At 63.1% G+C, this 18,441-nt stretch overlaps 4 protein-coding genes across 6 annotated transcripts in view; 1 reads left to right on the top strand and 3 right to left on the bottom strand.

Annotated features, from left to right (window-relative positions):
- Window positions 1–449: 449 nt before the first annotated feature.
- Window positions 450–1,585, bottom strand: LOC311201716 (cocaine- and amphetamine-regulated transcript protein-like; the record flags this gene model as incomplete). The annotated part of the gene is made up of 3 exons (XM_084276143.1): window positions 450–557; window positions 709–792; window positions 1,454–1,585. The coding sequence occupies 3 exons, from the start codon at window positions 1,583–1,585 to the stop codon at window positions 450–452; spliced, it is 324 nt and encodes a 107-aa protein (XP_084132269.1).
- Window positions 1,586–2,106: 521 nt separating this feature from the next.
- On the bottom strand, window positions 2,107–3,834 carry LOC311201763 (survival motor neuron protein 1-like). 2 transcript variants are annotated; one of them, XM_084276205.1, is made up of 6 exons: window positions 3,804–3,834; window positions 3,373–3,591; window positions 2,955–3,281; window positions 2,745–2,867; window positions 2,568–2,656; window positions 2,107–2,364 (listed from the first exon to the last, which is right to left on the bottom strand). In XM_084276205.1, the coding sequence occupies exons 1-5, from the start codon at window positions 3,828–3,830 to the stop codon at window positions 2,576–2,578; spliced, it is 777 nt and encodes a 258-aa protein (XP_084132331.1). In that variant the 5' UTR covers window positions 3,831–3,834; the 3' UTR covers window positions 2,107–2,364; window positions 2,568–2,575. The 2 variants fall into 2 exon arrangements, with proteins under 2 accessions (XP_084132331.1, XP_084132330.1); XM_084276204.1 differs by having other exon boundaries at window positions 2,107–2,347.
- A 985-nt stretch (window positions 3,835–4,819) lies between these two features.
- GADD45B (growth arrest and DNA damage inducible beta) lies at window positions 4,820–6,940 on the top strand. The gene is made up of 4 exons (XM_084276230.1): window positions 4,820–4,976; window positions 5,143–5,244; window positions 5,658–5,871; window positions 6,120–6,940. The coding sequence occupies exons 1-4, from the start codon at window positions 4,939–4,941 to the stop codon at window positions 6,231–6,233; spliced, it is 468 nt and encodes a 155-aa protein (XP_084132356.1). The 5' UTR covers window positions 4,820–4,938; the 3' UTR covers window positions 6,234–6,940.
- A 9,826-nt stretch (window positions 6,941–16,766) lies between these two features.
- The window catches only part of GNG7 (G protein subunit gamma 7), a 79,000-nt gene continuing 77,325 nt past the window's right edge, over window positions 16,767–18,441 (bottom strand). For both annotated transcript variants that reach the window (XM_084276323.1, XM_084276324.1), the window contains exon 5: window positions 16,767–17,285. In XM_084276323.1, coding sequence (XP_084132449.1) covers window positions 17,160–17,285 — 126 coding nt within the window. In that variant the 3' untranslated portion in view covers window positions 16,767–17,159. The remainder of the gene's footprint in view (window positions 17,286–18,441) is intronic.

Here is an 18,441-nt window from a genome sequence, read left to right as displayed (position 1 = left end):
CATCAAGTCAGACATAAGGGGTGCTGGGACTGCAAGAGCCACCTCTGGCTTCAGGAGCAGCCCTTGGCTGCCCCATCCCCGCAGAGCAGCATCACCCCCTCCCACCACACATCCAACCCCACCCTCAGGTGCCCCACGTGGACCCACAGCAGGAGGGGACCCACCAAGCCTGGTCCCCCAGGCCTAGTAGCAGCTGAAACCCCAGACTCCCCCCAAAGAGCAGACAGCAGGCACAAGTCCAAGTTATTTAATGTGGCCCTGGGCACACACCTGCCCCACAGCCTGAAGCACCCAAGGGTGCCAGGATGCTGCACAGATTCATCAAAGGGTGTCCCAGTGTGGGGAGGGGGGGGCTGAGGATCCACGGCTCCCCCTCCGCTGCACAGGGCACAGCCTGGACCAGCAGCATCCTGGTGGGTGGGAGCATCTGCGGTGTCCCCCTGGGTCCCTCAGGAGCACTTGAGGATGAACAAGTTGCAGGTGGTGCCACGGGGGCAGCTGCAGAGCTTCCCGATGCGTGCCCCCTTCCTCACCGCGCACGGCTCCCCCGCCTCGCACTGCAGGATGGCAACCTGTGCATCAGGCCCTGGCACCAAAACCCCACCACCAGCACCCAAAAGCTCCAGCTCCAGTGCTGGCTGCAGGGTTTAGTGTGTGTCCCCCCCACTCCCTGAGCACCCACCACCCTCCATCCCGTCCCAGTCATACCCAGGGCACCCAGCTCAGCCTCTTCTCCACCGCCGGCAGCTCCCTGCTCTCCAGCTCCTCCAGCACCTCCTGCAGCACCTCAACCTGTTGCAGACAGCCCTGTGTTGCCCTGAGGCTCCTGGGATGCTCAAGGGCTCCACATCACCCCAAGCCCCTTGGGATGCTCAAGGGCTCCACATCACCCCAAGCCCCACCAAGGGACAGGAGCCGGACCCTGTCCCACCCACAAACAGGACCCCTCCCCGCAGTTTGCACCCTGAGGGTGCAACACTGCTGCTCCTGACCCCCCCAACCATGTCCAGCTGGGGGTCTATCCCTGCTGGAGGGGAATTGGGGCTGTGACAAGATTGGGGGAGGGAGGGAGAGGCTCAGGGTGCATCCCACCCCCTAGATGCAGCCCCGTATCCCCTCCCTGATGCCCACAGCCCACTCCCACCAGGCACAGCATCTCCCCCCCCAGCACCCAAGCCAGGATCAGGGCAAGACAGGAATGGAAACCCAGGAGAAAAGCTGCAAAGTCCCATGAGATGCTGCAAGGACACCCCCCCACCCACCCCAGGTGAGAGCAGCAGCAGGCCAAGTCACAGTCTCCCTCTCCCCAGCACCCCAGGGATGCTCCAGCTCAGCCAGAACCAGCCCCCAAACTAGGGTGGCAGGAGCAGGAGCACCCCAAAGTGCCCCAGAGCCCACACAAGGGCTGCTGGTGGTCCCGTTCCCTGCAAGCATGACTCTCCCAGCCCCTTACCAGCTCCGTCTCCTCCCGGCTCTGCCCAGGCAAGCTCTCAGCTGGCTGGAGCCCCAGCACCGGCTCCGTGGTGCCCGGCAGGATGAGACCAGAGATGGCCAGGCAGAGCAGGCACAGCCCAGTGCTTTCCATGCTCCTGGTCGTCCCTGGATGCTCACGGATGTGCCCGGCTCAGCCAGCTTTATACCCCCTCCCCACTGGTCCTCCACCCCCCCAGCCCACCAAGGGTCACTGACGTGGGCGAACACCCAGTGACGCAGATGGGGAGCGGGCACCCAGTGGCTACGTGACCCCCTTCCTCCCCCCCAAACCTTGGTGCAGACATCAAGCTGGATGTGGGGGGGGTGGGGAGACACCACCCTCCGTGTGACGCATCCCCTGGCAACACCTTTGCCCCCAGCCAGCAGCCAGCAGCCAGCGGGATGTACGTCAGCACCACGTCCAGCCAGAGCTGCCCGAGAACCGGAGGGCGCAGAGTGTGTCCCCCTGGGGCTGAGCATCCCCCCCCCTGCAGCGAGGCAGAGGCCACGTTGCCAATTCCCTGAGCAAACACGGCTGCGGCGCGGAGCAGCCCAGCACATCCCACCCACCAGCACAGTGCTGGCAGGGCCCAGGGTCCCTCTGGGGACAGCAAAGCCAGGTTAGCACGGGGGTCACACAAACAGCTTTATTCCAAGGGGAGGGGTTCATGGGGTGGAAAAGAGGGGGAGATGCAGCCCCTCCCCAGCCAGGGCTCTGATGCAGAGCTGACTGGGGTAGAGGGGGGCTGCAACCCCTGTCCCTGCAGCCAGGACCCCCCAGTGGGTAGGGGGCAGCCCCCTCCATAAGTGAGGGGAGAGTGAGAACGCTGCGCTGCCCCATGGCTGCTGTCCTGGTGCTGGGGGATGGATCCAGCTGGAAAGGAGAAGATGCTGGTGAGAGGCAGGGAAGGGGTGATGGGGTATCCCCACCGCCCTGTCCCCATGTCCTGCAGCCACACCATGACCCCCAGTGTCCCCATGGGGTCTCTCAGTATCCCTGTGGGGTCCCCACCATCCCACTGCCCAGCCAGGGAGCACGAGGTAGTGTGTGTGTGAGGGGTGTCCCTAAAGCACCAGAGCATCCCCAAACCTACCTGTCCTCCTAGCTGTGTGGGGACTTCTTCTGCCTGCAGCCTGGCCTGGGGAGAGGCTCAGTGGCCTCAGCACGGCCTTTGCGGAGGCCCTGGGGCGTAGAGAAGTAGGGGGTCATTGGGGGGGGGGCCCTCTCCTTCCCCTGCCCATCCCTCTGCCCCTCTCACACCCCATCATACCATGTAGAAGCCGGTGTGGTACCCACTCATGTACCAGGCCATCAGCATCGCAGCCAAGGCATCCTCCTCCTCTTCCTCCCACAGAGTGTGCAGCGGGGCTGGGGGCCATGGTGGGAGCATCGCCTGCCAGCAGCACCCCCAGGTCCTTAGGGAGAGGTGAGGTGGGGGCGGGGTGGGGCATAGGGTGCCCTAAAGGTGGTGGGTACTGACCTCAGGGGACCGGGTTGAGCAAGGCACCTGCTCATCCTTCCTCCTCCCTCTCCTCCTCCTCCTCGCACCCGGGGGCAGCTGCCACGACGGGGGGGTGCTCAGCCGGTGGGACTCTGCATGGGGACCCTCATCCCCTGGGATGTCGCTCCCCGGCCAGGGCCCGGGGTGGGGGGGCAGGAGATCTGCCAGCGCCTGCTCCTCGGTGTTACCGTACCCGTCAAACTCCACCACGCAGGTACCAGCGGCCGGGTCCAGGGCCCGCAGCCGGGCGGGGTAGAGCAGCCCGTCCCCTGCCCAGGTGGTGCAACAGGCATCGCCCACCCTCCACTGCGGGGGAGACCGGGGAGGTGATGGGGTCATTGCGGGGAGACGACGCGGACCCCAAATCCCGCAGGGTTTGGGGATGCTGCTCGCTCACCTGGAGACCTTCCTCCTCCTCATCCTCATCCTCATCCTCCTCCTCGCTGGGGGTCACGCTCGAGGTGGGGGTCTGGGACCCTCCGTCAGACCCCTCGCCCGGAGCGGCGCGGGGGAAGGAGACGCGTGTGGGGCGGAGCGGAGCAGCCCCGGGGGTCGCCGCCTTCCCCCGGACCGGACCGCCCGTTGGGGAAAGGAGCCCCGCGTCGGTGTCGGGAGCCTGCGGGTAGCAAAGGCGGCGTCGCGGAACGGGATGGGGACGGGAGGGGAACCGGTACCCGCGGGAGCATCCCGGTGCCGTCCCGGACAGCGGCTGGGCCGGGGCACAGAGACATCCTACCGCCGCCTAGACGGTTCCCACCCCTCCCCCGCGCCGGGACAGCTCCGGTTTAGCCCCGGTACCACCCCCCGCCCTCCCCAGCCGGTGCCCACCGGCGGTCCCGGGGCGCTCTCGGCCATGACCTGCCGCGGGCGGGGCCGCGCGCCGCACGTGCCCCCCCTAAGCCACGCCCCCCTTCCCGGCGCGCGGAGCTCTCTGGGTAATGTAGTCACCGCCCCCACCCCCGGCGTGCGCGGGCGGGCGGGGCTCGTGGCGACTACATTTCCCAGAAGGCAGCACGGCGCGGGGGGCAGCGAGCGGGCAGGAGGGTGGGTAGGGCGCCGCCTCTGCCTCTCCCGCCCCCTGACGGCTCGGCGGATTGCGGGGCCGGGGACCGGTGTCACGAGTTGCGGCGGTGCTCAGCGGCGCGGGGTGGTAACAGGGGGGACCCGGGACCGGCGCCTGGGCACATAGAGGCGCTGGGGGGGTGGGGGACACACACACACGGAGACAAGGCGAACCCAGCGGGCGGGTGGCCCCCGGTACCCAGGCGGGGAGGCGACGCGCGGAGCCCCGGAGCGCGGCCGGGCGGGCGGCACCGCCGTGGGTGGGCGCTGTGAGCCTGTGCAGCCGGGGCGGCGAAGGGTCAGCACCGGCAGCTCGTCCCCGGCAGAGGGCAGCCGCCGCCCGCCCCATCCCCGGCAGCCCGGCCCGGTCCCCGTCGCTTTCCGGTTCCCAGGCGTGGAGGCGCCCCGGGCAACCCCCACCGGGACAAAGACGGACCCCCCCGGGCCGTGCAGACAGACCCCGGTGTACCGACAGACCCCCGGTGCACTGACAGACCCCCAGTGCCCCGGTCCCCCCCCCCCACCCGCCCCCGCCGTGCCCCGGTCCCCGGGCCGGGCCAATTTCGGGGGGGGGGGGGGGTTTCCCTCTCGCGCCCCCGCGCGAACCGCCTCAACCCCACGTGGGCCCCTCTGTCTCCTCACCCAATCCCCGCCGCGCTCTCCCTTCTCTTTGTGCCGAGCCAGCCAATAAGCGGAGCGGGGGGCGCCGCGAGACGCCCCGCCCCTCCGGGGGGAAGCCTATAAAAGGCGGCGCCGCAGCCGGAGCCGCGCTCAGTGTGTTCGGGCTGCGGCTGGAGCCGGGCGGATATCGCGACAGCGGCGCGACAGCAGCACTTGGGATTATCCTTCTGGGAATTTACTCTTCTCCCGCGGCGCCCCCGCCTCGGATTACAATTGCACCATGACCCTGGAGGAGCTGGTGCCTTGCGAGAGCAGCAAGTAAGTGCCGCGGCCCGGGGAAGGCGGGGGGGGGGCGGTGTGTGTGTCTCTGTTATTCGGGGAGGGGGGTGTCTGTTATTTGGGGAGGGGGGGTGTCTGTTATTTGGGGAGGGGGTGTCGCTGTTCCGGTGCTCACCAGCCGCGTTTCCCCCCCCCACTCCCGCAGGATGCAGGCGGTGAGCGAGGCGGTGGAGCGGGTGTTAGTGGCGGCGCAGCGGCAGGACCGGCTCACGGTGGGGGTCTACGAGTCTGCCAAGCTCATGAACGTGTGAGTATCCCGGGGTTGAGGGGGTTTTGGGGGGTCCCGGGGTGCTTGGGGGGGGGCAATGGGCCGAGCAGCGTGGTGGGGATAGGAGCTGCGGGGCTGGGGTTAAGGGGATATCCAAGGGTGGGGGGGTATCTTGGCACAGGGTAGGAGGCATCTAGGAGGCTTTTCTGGCTCTTCCCAAGGGGGTTGTGCAGGGGGGAGCTGCTTGGACCGCCCTCCCTGCTGGGGGAGGGGGGGGGGGGGGGTGTATGTCATGTCCCCCCACTATCCCTTCCCTGCACGCAGGGAGGTGACCAGGGTACCAAGACCAGGGTGGGGACTTGCAGCATCCAGTGCTTGTTTTGGTGTCTATGTGGCACCCCCCCCACACTTCTCCTTGCCCCCCCCCGAACTAACACCACGCGCTCCTGCAGGGACCCCGACAGCGTGGTGCTGTGCGTGCTGGCCACCGACGAGGAGGATGAAGGTGACATCGCCCTGCAGATCCACTTCACCCTCATCCAAGCCTTCTGCTGCGATAACGACATCCACATCCTGCGCGTGTCGGGCATGCAGCGCCTGGCCGCCATCCTGGGCGAACCCGAGGCGGGCGCCGAGCCCCGCGACCTCCACTGCCTCTTAGTCACGGTGAGTGGGACGGTGATGCACGGCCACGCACCGGCACCTCTCCCCCCCACCCCTCTACCAGCCTTGATTCACACCAGGCACCCCGCCAAGCATTGGGGAGGAGGATGAGGAGGAGGGGAATTGGGGTGGTGGCGGGTGGAGGGGGGACAGTGACATGATGATGCCACGCAGCGTGCTGGGATTTGGGACGGTGTGTTGGGGTGATGGTGGCACTAACCTGGTGGTTCTGCTCTTCCATCCCTCCCTAGAATCCACACACGGATGCTTGGAAGAGCCAAGGCTTGGCAGAGGTGGCCAGTTACTGCGCCGAAAGCCGCGACAAGAACCAGTGGGTGCCCTACGTGTGTCTGCAGGAGCGCTGAGCCGGCCCCGGGTGCTGCCTGGCTTCTGTTACCGTGAACCAAAAAGGGGGGTAAAACAAACAAACAAACAAACAAAAAAAAACCCCACAACCAAAAAATAAAACGGCAGGAAAAAAAAAGCAGGAGAACCGGCCGGTTCAAACCCACAAACCCCCCCCCCCTTAAAAAGCCACCGATTTCAATTGTGTCTTTTTAAACCGGAGAAGAGAAAAGGAGCAGCCCGGCCGTACCGGTGGGCGTGGGAAGGAGTGGAACCCCGTAGCCGGTGCTGTGCCGGTGGAGCCGGTGGGATGCTGGTTGGGAAGACACCGGAGCCGTGCCAAGGAGTTAACCAGCTTGGCTGCTGGGGACTGTGGGACCGTGCCGAGGAGCCCCCCCCCCCCCCGGGACGGGCACCGGAGAGCGCCGGGGCGGAAGATGGAGAGATGGTTTTGGTTTCTTTTGGGTGGTTTTTTTGTATTTCTTTTGTTCTTGTTGGCATCTGGGTGACTTGTCTGGAGCAGGAGGACTGGCTGAGGGGCTGGGCTGAAGGACTGGCTCTTTCCCCCCCTCCCAGCCCCAGGGATGAGCCCCTGGGACCTGCGATGGACCCGCGACGCGCCGGTGTTGCCGCGGGGGATGCCCTGAGCTGAGTTCGTGCCAGAGTCTGTTCTTACACCGACTTAACGATGGACCTGATGGTTGGCAATAAAATGTCTGGAGTCACACATGGGTGTGTGGGTGCTTTCCTCTGCTCCCCTGGAGCCGTGTTTGGGGGTCCTCCCAGCAGCCAAACACGAGGGGTGTCTTGGTGCAGGGTTGGGGTATTCCTTTACCTGTGCTTGGTGTGTGTCCCCCCCCCTGCCCTGCTTGGGGAAGATGCACCCCACCCCTCCATACCCCCAAAATTATAGGGGGCTTCCTACAACCCCACCTCCCACCCCTCCCTGGGGCTGCAGCCCACCCGTAGCCCAGAGCTCTATGGGGAAATGCAGGGGCAGCCCCTGCCTCACCCCCTCCCCTGGTGTGGGGGGTGCTGACCCTGGACTTTGGGATCCAGCACCACCCTTCCCTCCTGCAGCTTCCCTCTGGCTCCCTGGCCGTGGGAACCAGACCCCCCCACCCCTGCCCTGCCCAGGGACTGACCCTCTCACCAGCCCTTTGCTCCTCCAGATGGGGGGGGGGGGGGGGAGCAGACCCCCCACCTGTGCAGATAAACCCTCTCCACCCCCAGCAACCCAAGGGCACCTGTGTCCTTAAAGGCCCCTACCCAAGGAGGTGTGTTCCTGGTCTCTCACAGCCCCAGTTCTGCTTCCCCCCCCACCCTGGGTGGGTTCCTGGATGTGGGGACATGAAGAGTGGGGTGATGGAGCCTGAGGGCTCAGGGGAAACTGAGGCAGCCACTTGAGGGTGTGGTGGTGGGGCAGGGGGCTCTGCAAGCAGCGGGGGCCCCCCTTGGGTCCCCTCACTGTGGAGGCCATGCAGCCCATGCAGAGGGCTCTGTGTGTGTGTCCACATGCACATGTGTGTGCGTGCTGGGCCCTGGTGCAGCGCAGGAGCTGCCAGCAGCTCAGTGTCAGCATGTCAGAGCAGGGCCCGACCTGACCTCACCCCCCTGCCCAGGTCACGTGTGTGCACACACATGGCTACACACACACAGGCATCTGTCCCAGCCCTGGGCAACACGCTGTGTGCTGGGGGTGACGGTCCCGGCCCTGTCCTGCTCCAGCATCCTGGCTGGGGACACCCTGTCCCGCCCGGGCGCGAGGGCCGGGATCCATGCCAGGCCCATGGCTGCTGGGAGGACAAGTCCTGCCTGGCTGGGACACGGTGTCCGTCCTGCCCGGGGACACGGTGACTGTCCCACTTGGCTGAGGACAGGGTGACCATCTCAGGGTAACTCACATCTTGGGGATGTTGCCCTGTGTCCTCCCTTTGGGCTGCAGGGGGAAACTGAGGCACAGAGGGACAGTGGGGTGAGTGTAGCTGGAGGGTCCCAGGGGACCAGGCAGGGCCTTGATGGGAGCCATACATCCCCTCCCATGCATGGGCTTGGGCTGTGTGCCCCAAAACATGCCCCCCCCCCCCCCCGTGGGTGGCAAAGGACCACCCAGCCTGGCTCCCCCGGCTCTGCGTGGGCAAGTCTGCAGCCAGCAACTGGCAGGTCTCAGCTCAGAGCCACGGGCTGGTTTAATTGGGGCAGGATGGGGCCCCAGCCCTGGTGCAGGGGGGCACATGGCACACAAACCAGCCCAGCGGGGAGGGTGAGTTCTGTCTGCAGCCAGTGGCTCCCCCAGGCTGTACCCACCAAAGTGGGGGGGGGATACAGAGGGACAGCAGCACCCTGGGAAGATTCGGGGCTGCAGGGTGAGTCACAGTGCTGAGCCTTCCTCACCTGACCGCAATCCTGGCGGCGCAATCCTCCCGTGCCTCAGTTTCCCCATCTGTGGAAAGGCTGAAGCACCCCTCCCACGGTGCAATTTGGGAAAGCAAGAGCCTGAGCCCTGAGTCCAGCTGTGGAGGAGGGGAGGGTCTGGTGAGAACGGGGAACCCCCACCCCCTTGAGCATCCCTGGTGGGGAACAGTGTGGGGTGGTCTGGGTGAGCCCAGGGCAGCAGGGAGGGGATGTGGAAGCAGCTCAGCCCCCCCATGTCTCCAGGCTGCTGGCAAAGGGGCATGGCACAGCGTGGCACAGTGTGGCACAGCTGTCTTGGGGCACCTCTTAGCGCTGGTCCCTGGGAGCACCCAGGGAAAAGGAGGAGAGAAAGGGCCAGAGGGCAAGCTGAGCCTCCCCAAAACTCGTTTCACTGGTGAGGCAGTGGGTCACGAGGCCCCAGTGACCACGGCCTGGCACCAGCGCTGCCATTCCTGTGCCCGGTGTCACCAGGGGAGGACACCCCGTGCCCGCGCTGCGCAGCCACTCGTGTGATGAGCACGTCAGGCTGGGCTGAGTCACAGCCCCAGGGCAGTGGGGGGTCGTTGGATGGGTGACAACCCCTGGGTGTCCCCCCCGGGCCCCCTCAGCAGCTCCCAGCAGTGCAGCACCCCCCCCTATTCCCCCCCCCCAGTAGGGCAGGACACCCACGGTGCAGCCCCAACCGCAGCCCACCCCGGAGCACACACGGACCCGCCCACACGTGTGCCGGATCACGCACAGGCACCCCCCACATTGCCCCTACCCCCTCCATGGACACAGACACCCCCTAACCCCCCCCCCCCCCCCCCCCCCCCCCAAGACGTCAGCGTGTTGCACCCGGGGGGGGGGCCTGATCCTGCAGCGAGTCACAGGCAGGACAGGACATCCACCACCCCCACCACCCCCCCCCCCCGCACTGCCCAGGAACCCCCCCCCAGCGCTGACCCAGACACCCCCCATGGACCCCAGACACCCCCCTCAGAGAGCCCCCCCCCGGGGGCAGTGGGACCCACAGCTCCACCCTTTCAGCCCCCAGCCAGGGCTCCCCAGTGTCCCCGGTTCCCTGCCCCCCCCAGCCTGACTCACTGCGGTCCCGGCCGAGCGCGGGGGTGTCAGGGATCCCGGCTGGACGCTGAGCCGCACTTTCCACCCGCCCAGACACCCAGGGCGACTGCGGGGTCTTTGGGCTGGTAGGCGGGAGGGAGGGAGGGGAAACCCCTGATTCAGCTCCGGTGGGACCATCTATGGCCGGACCCCCCCCCCACCCCGGGGTGCCAGGGGGAGAGAGAGAGGTCCCGCTGCTGGTTCGGCTTGACCTCCCACCACCGTGACCCCCCCCCCAATATCCTGGCTACCGCGGCCACCACCACGGCCACCGGCATCCTCACCGTGTCCCCCATCCCCGGTATCACGGCGGCGGGGGGGGGGGGGGGGGGCCTGGGGCGGGGCCGGCGGCCACACACCTCACCCTGGGACAAGGTCCCAGTGTGGCGGCGGCGCGGGGAGCTGGCCGGGCCCAGCCTGACGCCGGGAGCATTAATGTCGGCGATTAATAATTAGACCCTGGGTGATAATTAGGACCTGGGGGCTTGCAGTGAGGCCGCATCCAGCCCGGGTGGGTGCTGGGCGTGCACCCTGAGACAGCTGTGCACCACCCCCGCCCCCCCCCCACACCCCCCTGGCTTAGGGGTGTGCAAGCAAAGCACACACGCGTGTGCACACACCCCGTGCCCCCAGTTCCCATGGGAAATGGGTTGGAGGGCTGCAGAGCTGGGTGGATTGCACACACACCCCCCACCACCACCACAACCCCCTCCCACCCCAGCGCTGATCGTCTGGCCCTTGCACACCCATAGGGGTGTGTGTGTGTGGTGTTCACACAGCTACTCAGAGCTGGGGGGGAGGTTGGATTGGCAGGGGACACACACACACACTGAGCCCCTTCCTGGCTCTGGGGCGGCTGTGGCCAGACAGGGCTGGGCCAGATCCTGCTCCGTCTGAGCCCGGCGCGTGGGGAGGCCACAGCCGCTGATTTATGAGTCTGGGCTGGGTGGCTGCTGGCGGCAGACGCCGGCGCTGGCCCCGTCCCTGGGCTCAGGAGACAAACAGCCTGTAGAGAGGAGGCCGTGCTGTGAACTGGGGAAACTGAGGCACGGAGCCAGGGTGGTCGCCAGTGGCCGATGGGCTGCGGGGGTCCCCGTGCTGCACCCCGGTTCCCCTCTCACCACGAGGGCTTGTGTCGTGGTGCGCGGCAGCCGGATGCTGGAGCAGGAAGCCACCCTCCCACCCCCCCCCCCCCGTGGCGTCATGGTCGCAGTCCCAGTGCGTCGTGGGTGTCCCCACGTCACACCAGGGAAAGGAACGGCCTGGGATCCCCCCCCCCCCCCCCTTTCAACCACAGCGGGGGTGGGTGATGGAGGCTGGGGGACACGGAAGGATTCCCCGTGGTGGGGTGTGGGTGGCCCCGAGCCCCCGCGCTGCTGGGTCAGAGCAGGGTGCTCCCTCGCAGGGGTCCCCGGGGATGGTGGGACATGCGAGGGGCTGTGTGGCACTGGAGGGAGGTAGTGGGGGGGGGGGTGATACCTGCCGTGATGCCCCCACACCGGTACACCCCGGTGCCATCCACCCGCTTCCACGGGCACATGCCCAGTGCCAGGTGGGGCCAGAGGGACCCGTGTCCATCCCCGGGTGACCCCAGTCCCGTCCCTGTGGTGCCAGCAGCTTCCCTGGCCGGGACGCCAAGGGCGGATAATTATAGCTGCAGAGAAGCTAAAAATAGCCCTGAGGAGGAGGACGGGCTATTTTTAGCGGCGCTCCCAGCCCTGTGCCACCAGGCATCCATCTCTGGGCTGTGCCGGAGCCCGCAGCTCCATGCCGGCAGGAGGGTCCGGTGGCCTTTCATGTGCTGCCAGGCTCCAGCGCCGGGCAGGGTGGCTTTGAGCGGTTTTTCCAGGGGGATGGGAGCAGCTCCCGAGCTCCCCGCCACGCGTTTGAAGTGAATTTGAAGCGCTTTCCCCCTCCCCCCAGATGGGATCCGTGTTCCATGGGACCAGCCGTGCATGGGGCATCCCCCCCGCGCAGGGTGATGGGGCTCAGCCCAAAGACCACGGCTCGGCGCTGGGGCAGAGCTGCAGGGAGGGCTGCCCGCTGCCCGTCCCGCTGCTGCCCGCCTGTCCCAGCTCGGTGTTTGGGATCAGACACTGAAAAATCCCAGCTATTCCCGGCACGCGGAGGAAGCTGTGGCTCCAGACCGCCCGTACGCACAGCGCACACATTCCTGCCGAGCTGGGCGAGCAGGAGGAGCTGCTCCAAACCTCTCCCCAAAGCTGCCAAGGCCGCTGCCTTCCAGGAAAGCAGCCACGTGCTGCCAGGGCTGACGGCGCTTGGTGCTCCCCATGTCCAGCTCCAGCACTGGACAACAGTGCTGCTTCAGGGTGGGAGCTGCCGGGAAGGCGAGCAGGGAGACAGGGCGGCTGCCAGGGCAGGGGAGGGCCCTTCCTCTTCTCTGCACAGGGGAGAAAACGGGTGCTGGTGCTGTCCTGGTAATGCTGAGCAGCTGGGACAAGGCAGGAGCCAGCAGTGACAGGGTGTCAGGGTGCTGTGAGCAGCCCCCCCCCCCAAGAGTGGGTGAAGGGGACTTCTGAGAAGCCGCAGAAGGAGAGCGAGGGGTCCCCTGTGCAGCTCCCCCAGGGATGTCGGCCCCATCCTACCCCCTTGGGATCCCAGGGTGGGTGGCCATAATGCCCTGAGGAAGGAGGCTCAGAGGTCATCACCAAACCCAGCTCCGGAGGAAGCAGCAGGAAGGGTTGGTTGGTCCTTACCCAGCTCCAACCACATCCCCAACCCACAGCCTGGCTCTTCCCAGAGGGATGAATGGCCGGGGCGAGGGGGATGCAGGGGATGCTGTGGTGCCCCCAGCTTAACACCCACCATCCCAAAGTGGAGGGGGGGGGGGAGGGAACGCAAGCCAGGTCAGGCAGGAAATCTGGCAAAATGAAAAGTGAGCCTTTTTATTGTGTTATCAATTCACTTCCGAACAACAACTCCACGAAATATTAAACACTGTGCGAGAAATCGGCCTATGGCACACGAGAAAGAAAGAAAAATCCAGAGAGATCCAAGATGCAGGAAGGACGTTATGAGAGCCCACGTTACAGACACCGATTGCTTCCTAAGTACAGTCTTTACAAACCTCGATTGGCGTTTTGGCAACAAGATCAGTTTGGCAAATAATAATAATAATAATAATTATTATAATAACAATAATAGACCAAAGAGAGGGGAAAAAAAAAAGTCAAGAGCGTGGAGTAGCAGCCACGTGGCTCCTGCTCCATGGAGTAAATGTGTTGGGTTTATGGTGTTTAAATAAATTCAGACTTTTTAAGTACTGGGAGGAAGGGGCATCCGCTCGGCTCCGGGCGCGAGAGGTCCTGGCACCGAACCACACTGGCGTGTGGGTCCCTGGGGCGTCTCCCGACTCCCGGCTACGCCGCCGGGACGGTTCCCGAGACAGGGAGGGGAGGACAAGGCAAAGGGCCCAAAAAGCAAAGCAAGAAAAGCAACAGGAGCCTGATTTCCTCTCTCCCTTTTGCTTTTTTCGGTCTCTCTCTCTCTCTCCTTTCTATTTCTGGCAGCGGCTTCACCAGGCGCTAAAACCAAACGCCAGACGGATCTGGGCATGTGTTTACAGCCAAAAAAAGGCCTTTGTGGAGCCGGGGCTGCGGCACCGCCGGCCCCCACGCCCCAGCTCCCCCCACTCCCCTTCTCCATCTGGAGTATTTAAAAAGTCCTGGAAAAGTGGTTCGTTTTTGGGTCGGTTTGGGTTTTTTTTTTTCTGTTTTCTTTTTCCTTTTGTTGGTTTTTTTTTTCATCTTTTATTTTTTTTCTCCTTTTTTTTCCTTTTTTAATTTTGGCAAATGCACTAACGAAGTACAAGCGGCTACTGGGATCTGCACTTGAGTTATGCTATTATACAAAAACACCTACAGTATGAGCACTGATTTACTCAGACAAGGAAAAAAAAAAAAACAAACAACCCCAACCCCCAACCCCGAAGAATAAAAAAATCAAATAAAATCAAAGGTCAAGGAATTTCTTTTTTCTCTTTTTCCCACCTAACGAGTCACCCACTGAGATACCAGCACCCGCCGGCAGGTCCCTGCCCGCTGCCTCCCCCGCCCCCCCCATCACACCCGTTCTGAGACCCCCCAGCCCTGTCCCCAGGCTTCCAGGGGATCCCCATCCTGCCCCCTCCCAAGCTGCTTGTCCCTTTCTCCCGGCTCCAGCCACACACTGAACTCACCGCCGGCACTGTGGCACAACTCGGGCAAGACACCGGGAGATAGATGAGTGTGGAAGGATGAGGAGTGTGTTGTTGGGGGTGTGGGGAGCAGGACAGCAGACTGACCCCCCCCCCCACACATCCCACCCCACATTTATAGAGCATCCCATCCTGCCCGGTACGAGCCTCCCCATCGCAATCCCAGGGGGGCTGCAGGGAAGGGGTGGGATGCAGGCACAGGGCTGGCACCCACCTGGGCTGGGGGGGTTGCTGAGGAGCCCCCTCGGGCAACGCGAGCCGATGCCGGGGGTGCTGGGACATGCGCAGCCCCTCGCTCGGTGCCCCGCAGCGCGCAGGTCTGTGGCTGCGCCGCGGCGCGGGCCTGGGTCACCGGCTATAGCACCATGCGCTGGTCTCTAACATAGAGGAAGAATCAACAATCCGGAGTAGAAAAATAAGGCTGGAGCTGTACTAGATTGAGCACAGAGGAGATTCCCCTGCAGAGAAGAGAAAGTCCCACTGTGGCTGAAGCCCAGGCGCCTCAGGACCGTGCTGGCGTCCCACTACGGAATCGGCGTTCCAGGGCGTGAAGTGATGTTGGATGAAAAGATTTAAAACCCAACAGCAACAACAAACAACAAACAACAACAACAACAACAACAACAAAAGACCCACCCCCCCCTCCCCGAAACCCCCAAGCCAAGCTGGGCTGTGAGCCAGGGGAATAAACCCACTGCCCCTCCGCTCCAGCTGCACTCTCACACCCCATGTTGGGATGGGGGTGGGGGGAAGTCCAGCAACGCCGGCGTGCGGCCGGAGCCCACGACACGGGGACGGACACACACACATCCACATCCACACACACGACAGGGGATGGGGTGGGGGGGGGGGTGGGAGTGGTTGACACGCTCAGATGAGCGAAGGACCCCGGGGGAGCGGCTGCGAGATGCAGACGGGACGTGCTGTGGTTTGGGGTTGGTGTTAGAAACGGGGGTGTTGGGGGCGCGTCGGGGCTTTTTTTTGTGTTCCAGCTTGGTTGGAAAGGCGACTGGGTGCTTAAAAAAAGGGATGGTGAGATACCTGCAACCAAGAGGTGGAAATGGAGCGTCTCTGCTAACCACAGCCTGAGCCGGCCCGTGCTGCGGAGGGTCCGGCTGCCCTGTGCCACGGGAGGAAGACCCCTTGACTGCCCCTTGCTCCCGGTAGATTCTATCCCATCTCCCTGGGGAGCAGCTTCACTCCCTGCCTTAGCCTTCCACACCAGCCCAGACCATGAACCGACCACCAGCAGAACCCTGCGCAGCCCACAGTGCCTTGGGAACGCCGTTGGCTCCAACACATTGGGCAGCAAAACCTACCGGTGCCGCGCAGCAGCAATGCCAACGCAGCATCCCGCACGGAGCGCAGGGTTCTCCTCGCACCAACCAAAGCTCAGCAGAAAGCCCACCCAGAGGGGCTCCCCTGGCCACCCTCCCTCTCCTGGGGATGGGAGGCGATTCCCTGTCCCACTGAGGGGTCGGCTTCCCAAGGTCATGGTGTTTCAAACCGAATCCAATGGAATTTCACATCGGGGGGAGGGGTTTTAATTTTTTTTTCCCCTTCTCCTTCTTTTTCTTCCCCCAATGGAAACTTGGCACCACTTTGACACCAACACATGGTGCCTGCGTTCTGGATAACCGGGAACAGGACCTGACGTGTCAGTTAGGAAACCGAACCCTCTGTACCCCCCCAGGAGCCACTGAGCCCTGGGGTCTGCCCCACGGACTCACACCCAGTTCGGTCACTTAAACCCGACACACGGGACCCGTCTGCTCCCCGGGAGAGCTGGAAGCTGGGGAGTGATGCTGCGGCTCCGCAGGACACCTGGGGCACCGGTGATGAGGGGAGACGGGGTGGAACGTTCCTGAGGTTTGATCTTTCTCCCCAGCATCCAGCTGCCCCAGCATGGAGCCGTTGGGCTCCGGCGCTGCCATAGCTCTGCGGGAGGAAGGCTCGCCAGCTTGTCCCCTCTTCCTCGCGGGCTGCTCTGTGCCGGGTTAGCCCCGGCTCAGTGGCGGGTGCATTTAACACCGGCGATGGCATCAAAAGGTTTCCAAAGGCTGGGACCTGAATTATTGGCTCTACAGCCTGAGCCTCGTCTCTGCCACTTAAACTGGGATTAGTGGAGCCAATTCTGCTCTCAGTGAGAAAAAGGGAGACGGGAAATGATGCTAAACCTGCCAATTTCAGTGGTTGGGACCAAGACTCCCCCAAAGGCCAATTTTTAAAAGATTTCCCATATGACAGTGCACAACAAAAAGCCCCTTCCTTCCCCCCACCCCTCCCTCCCAGCTCCCAGTCCAGTCCCATCAGGGGAAAACCAGTGGTACCAAGCCCAAGAAACCCCAGCCGCAATCAGAGGGGCTCAGCCCCAGCCTCTCCCATGCTTTGGGCTTCCTAACGCTGCTCATGGAAACTCTCGCAGCTGATGGATCTGATGCCAGAGAGCGTTACCCTGCGGTGCCGTCCCCTCATCTGAGCGGAGCTGGACAGTGCAGGGAAGGACCCCCCCGTCCTCCCCCGCCAGCCTCGGTTGATCCATTTGGAGCAGCGATTTGTTTGGAGCTGCGTTTCGGTTGGCGTTTTGTTTTCCCAGTTGGGTACAAACCAGGTCCTTCCTCACCCACACGCTTCTCCCTTGTTCCCTCTCCAGAAACAGAGCAAATTCTCACCACGCCGTGCTGATCGGAGGCGAACCGGATCAGACCCACTCAGGGCTTTTGCTCAAAGCCCCCACCAGCGAGGTCCCAGCTCCTGGGGTCTTGCATCCCATCAGCAAACACAACAAACCCCCCCTCCCATCGCCTCTGTGGTACCAATTTCCAACGGTGCTATTAAAAAACACCCTCCCCCCACCCACCCCCCGGCCCTGCTTTGTTCTGTTTGGTTATTTTTGTGGGGATTTGGGGCTTTTTTTTTTTTGTTTTAATTTTCTATGTTTAAATTCTGACCCCTTCTCAGCGCGGCACCTGCCCCGCGGCAGACACCCTTCCCTTAAACCACGTCCAATTTGGGGGCCGGGGAGGGGTGGGTGGTGGGTGGTGTTTGTTTTTCGTTTCGTTTCGTTTGGGTTTTTTTGAGCTTTAAGTTTGATTTTGAATCCAACATTTAGTGTTTACCCCTCGGCACAGTTGTTAAGGTTGTAGCTTGGTTTCAGTCGATGGAGACCGGTGCCCTGCCTGAGAGATCGTACGCGCCGCAGCGAGGAAAGCTATAGGATGATACAAGGCTTTTTGTCCTTAAAAGGATTCTCCGAAGCGGGCACCCCAACCAGCAGCGGGTCGTTCCTGGCATGTTGCTCGCAGTAATTCATGAGCTCAGAAGATGCTTTCGAGACCTGAACGGTGCAAGAAGGCAGAAGGTTAGCAAGGAGGTTCAAGGGGATGGCAGGGAGGGCAAAGCTCAGCTCCATCCATCGTTTCTGGGGATCCCCAGGGAAGGAAGAGATCCCAGCGGGCGGCTTTTCCTATTGGAAACTTAATGGAGACAAGTGAAAAAGGGGAAACAGAGACAGGGAAAGAAAAAGGGTTTGCAAGGTCTGACATACAGAAAGTGATGAGCCTGGGAAAACTCCGCTCAGCTGAGAGCAGATTTAAAGGAAGATAGCTCTGTCCTCATTTTTGGGGTAAAAAAGGAAGGGAAAAGCTCCTGTGTGAGAGTGGCCACCTTCTGATGTTAAAAATGGAGGTTTTGAAACCAGTAGAAACTATTACTTAAGGTTCTGCTTATTTTAGTTCAAAGGCATCGTCTGGGAACTGTGGGTCCTGAGCAGCCCAGCAGAGAGGGCACTGCGGTGATGGGCGAGCGCTGCCACCATGCCATCCGGCAGCTGGGAGGTACCAGCAGCTCTGTGGACCGGGAGCATCCCCTTTTCTTTTAATTAACTTAACGACTGGCTGAACATAAGGCAAACATAACCCATAGGATGTAACCAGAGCACATCTGGAAGGCCCAGATGTGACCTGCTGTAGCTGCAGAGCCTCGCGGCAGCGGTTCCTTTGCCAGGATCCCCACAGCCACTCATAGGCACCAGGGTGACTTGTCCCACCACTCACAGATGAGCTGAACTGTGGCCCAAGGTTGGTGTGTGGGCCAAAAAGCTCCCACATGCCACCCTCCTGCCCAGCTCTGCCGCTCTCATCGCAGCATTACCGGGGTCACTGTGCCAAAAATGGTGCCGATAAAACCCCCAAAGTGAGGGGCAGAGAGGGTGCTCGTGACAAAACACCGGTTCTCTGCAGGTCTGGGCAAAGCCCTTCATCCCTGCTTCCACACCAGGCTTCCCCCTCCCTACTTCTGGTGTCTCTCCTGGAAAAAACAGGTCCAGAGAGCGTGCTGGACTTTGTTGGGAGTCTCTAGGTATTACTGCAATATGGAGTATTGAATTCCTCACCGGTAACGAGCTCTTTAATGAACACCAACTGCTGCTGGCCTGCACTCAAACGTACGTAGCACATTTGTTAGCATCCAGCAGCTCTGCAGAGACAAGGTCA

Source organism: Gallinula chloropus, assembly GCF_964237585.1.
Source record: "Gallinula chloropus genome assembly, chromosome: 28".
Lineage (NCBI taxonomy): Eukaryota > Metazoa > Chordata > Aves > Gruiformes > Rallidae > Gallinula > Gallinula chloropus.
This window is presented reverse-complemented; position numbering and strand designations above follow the sequence as displayed.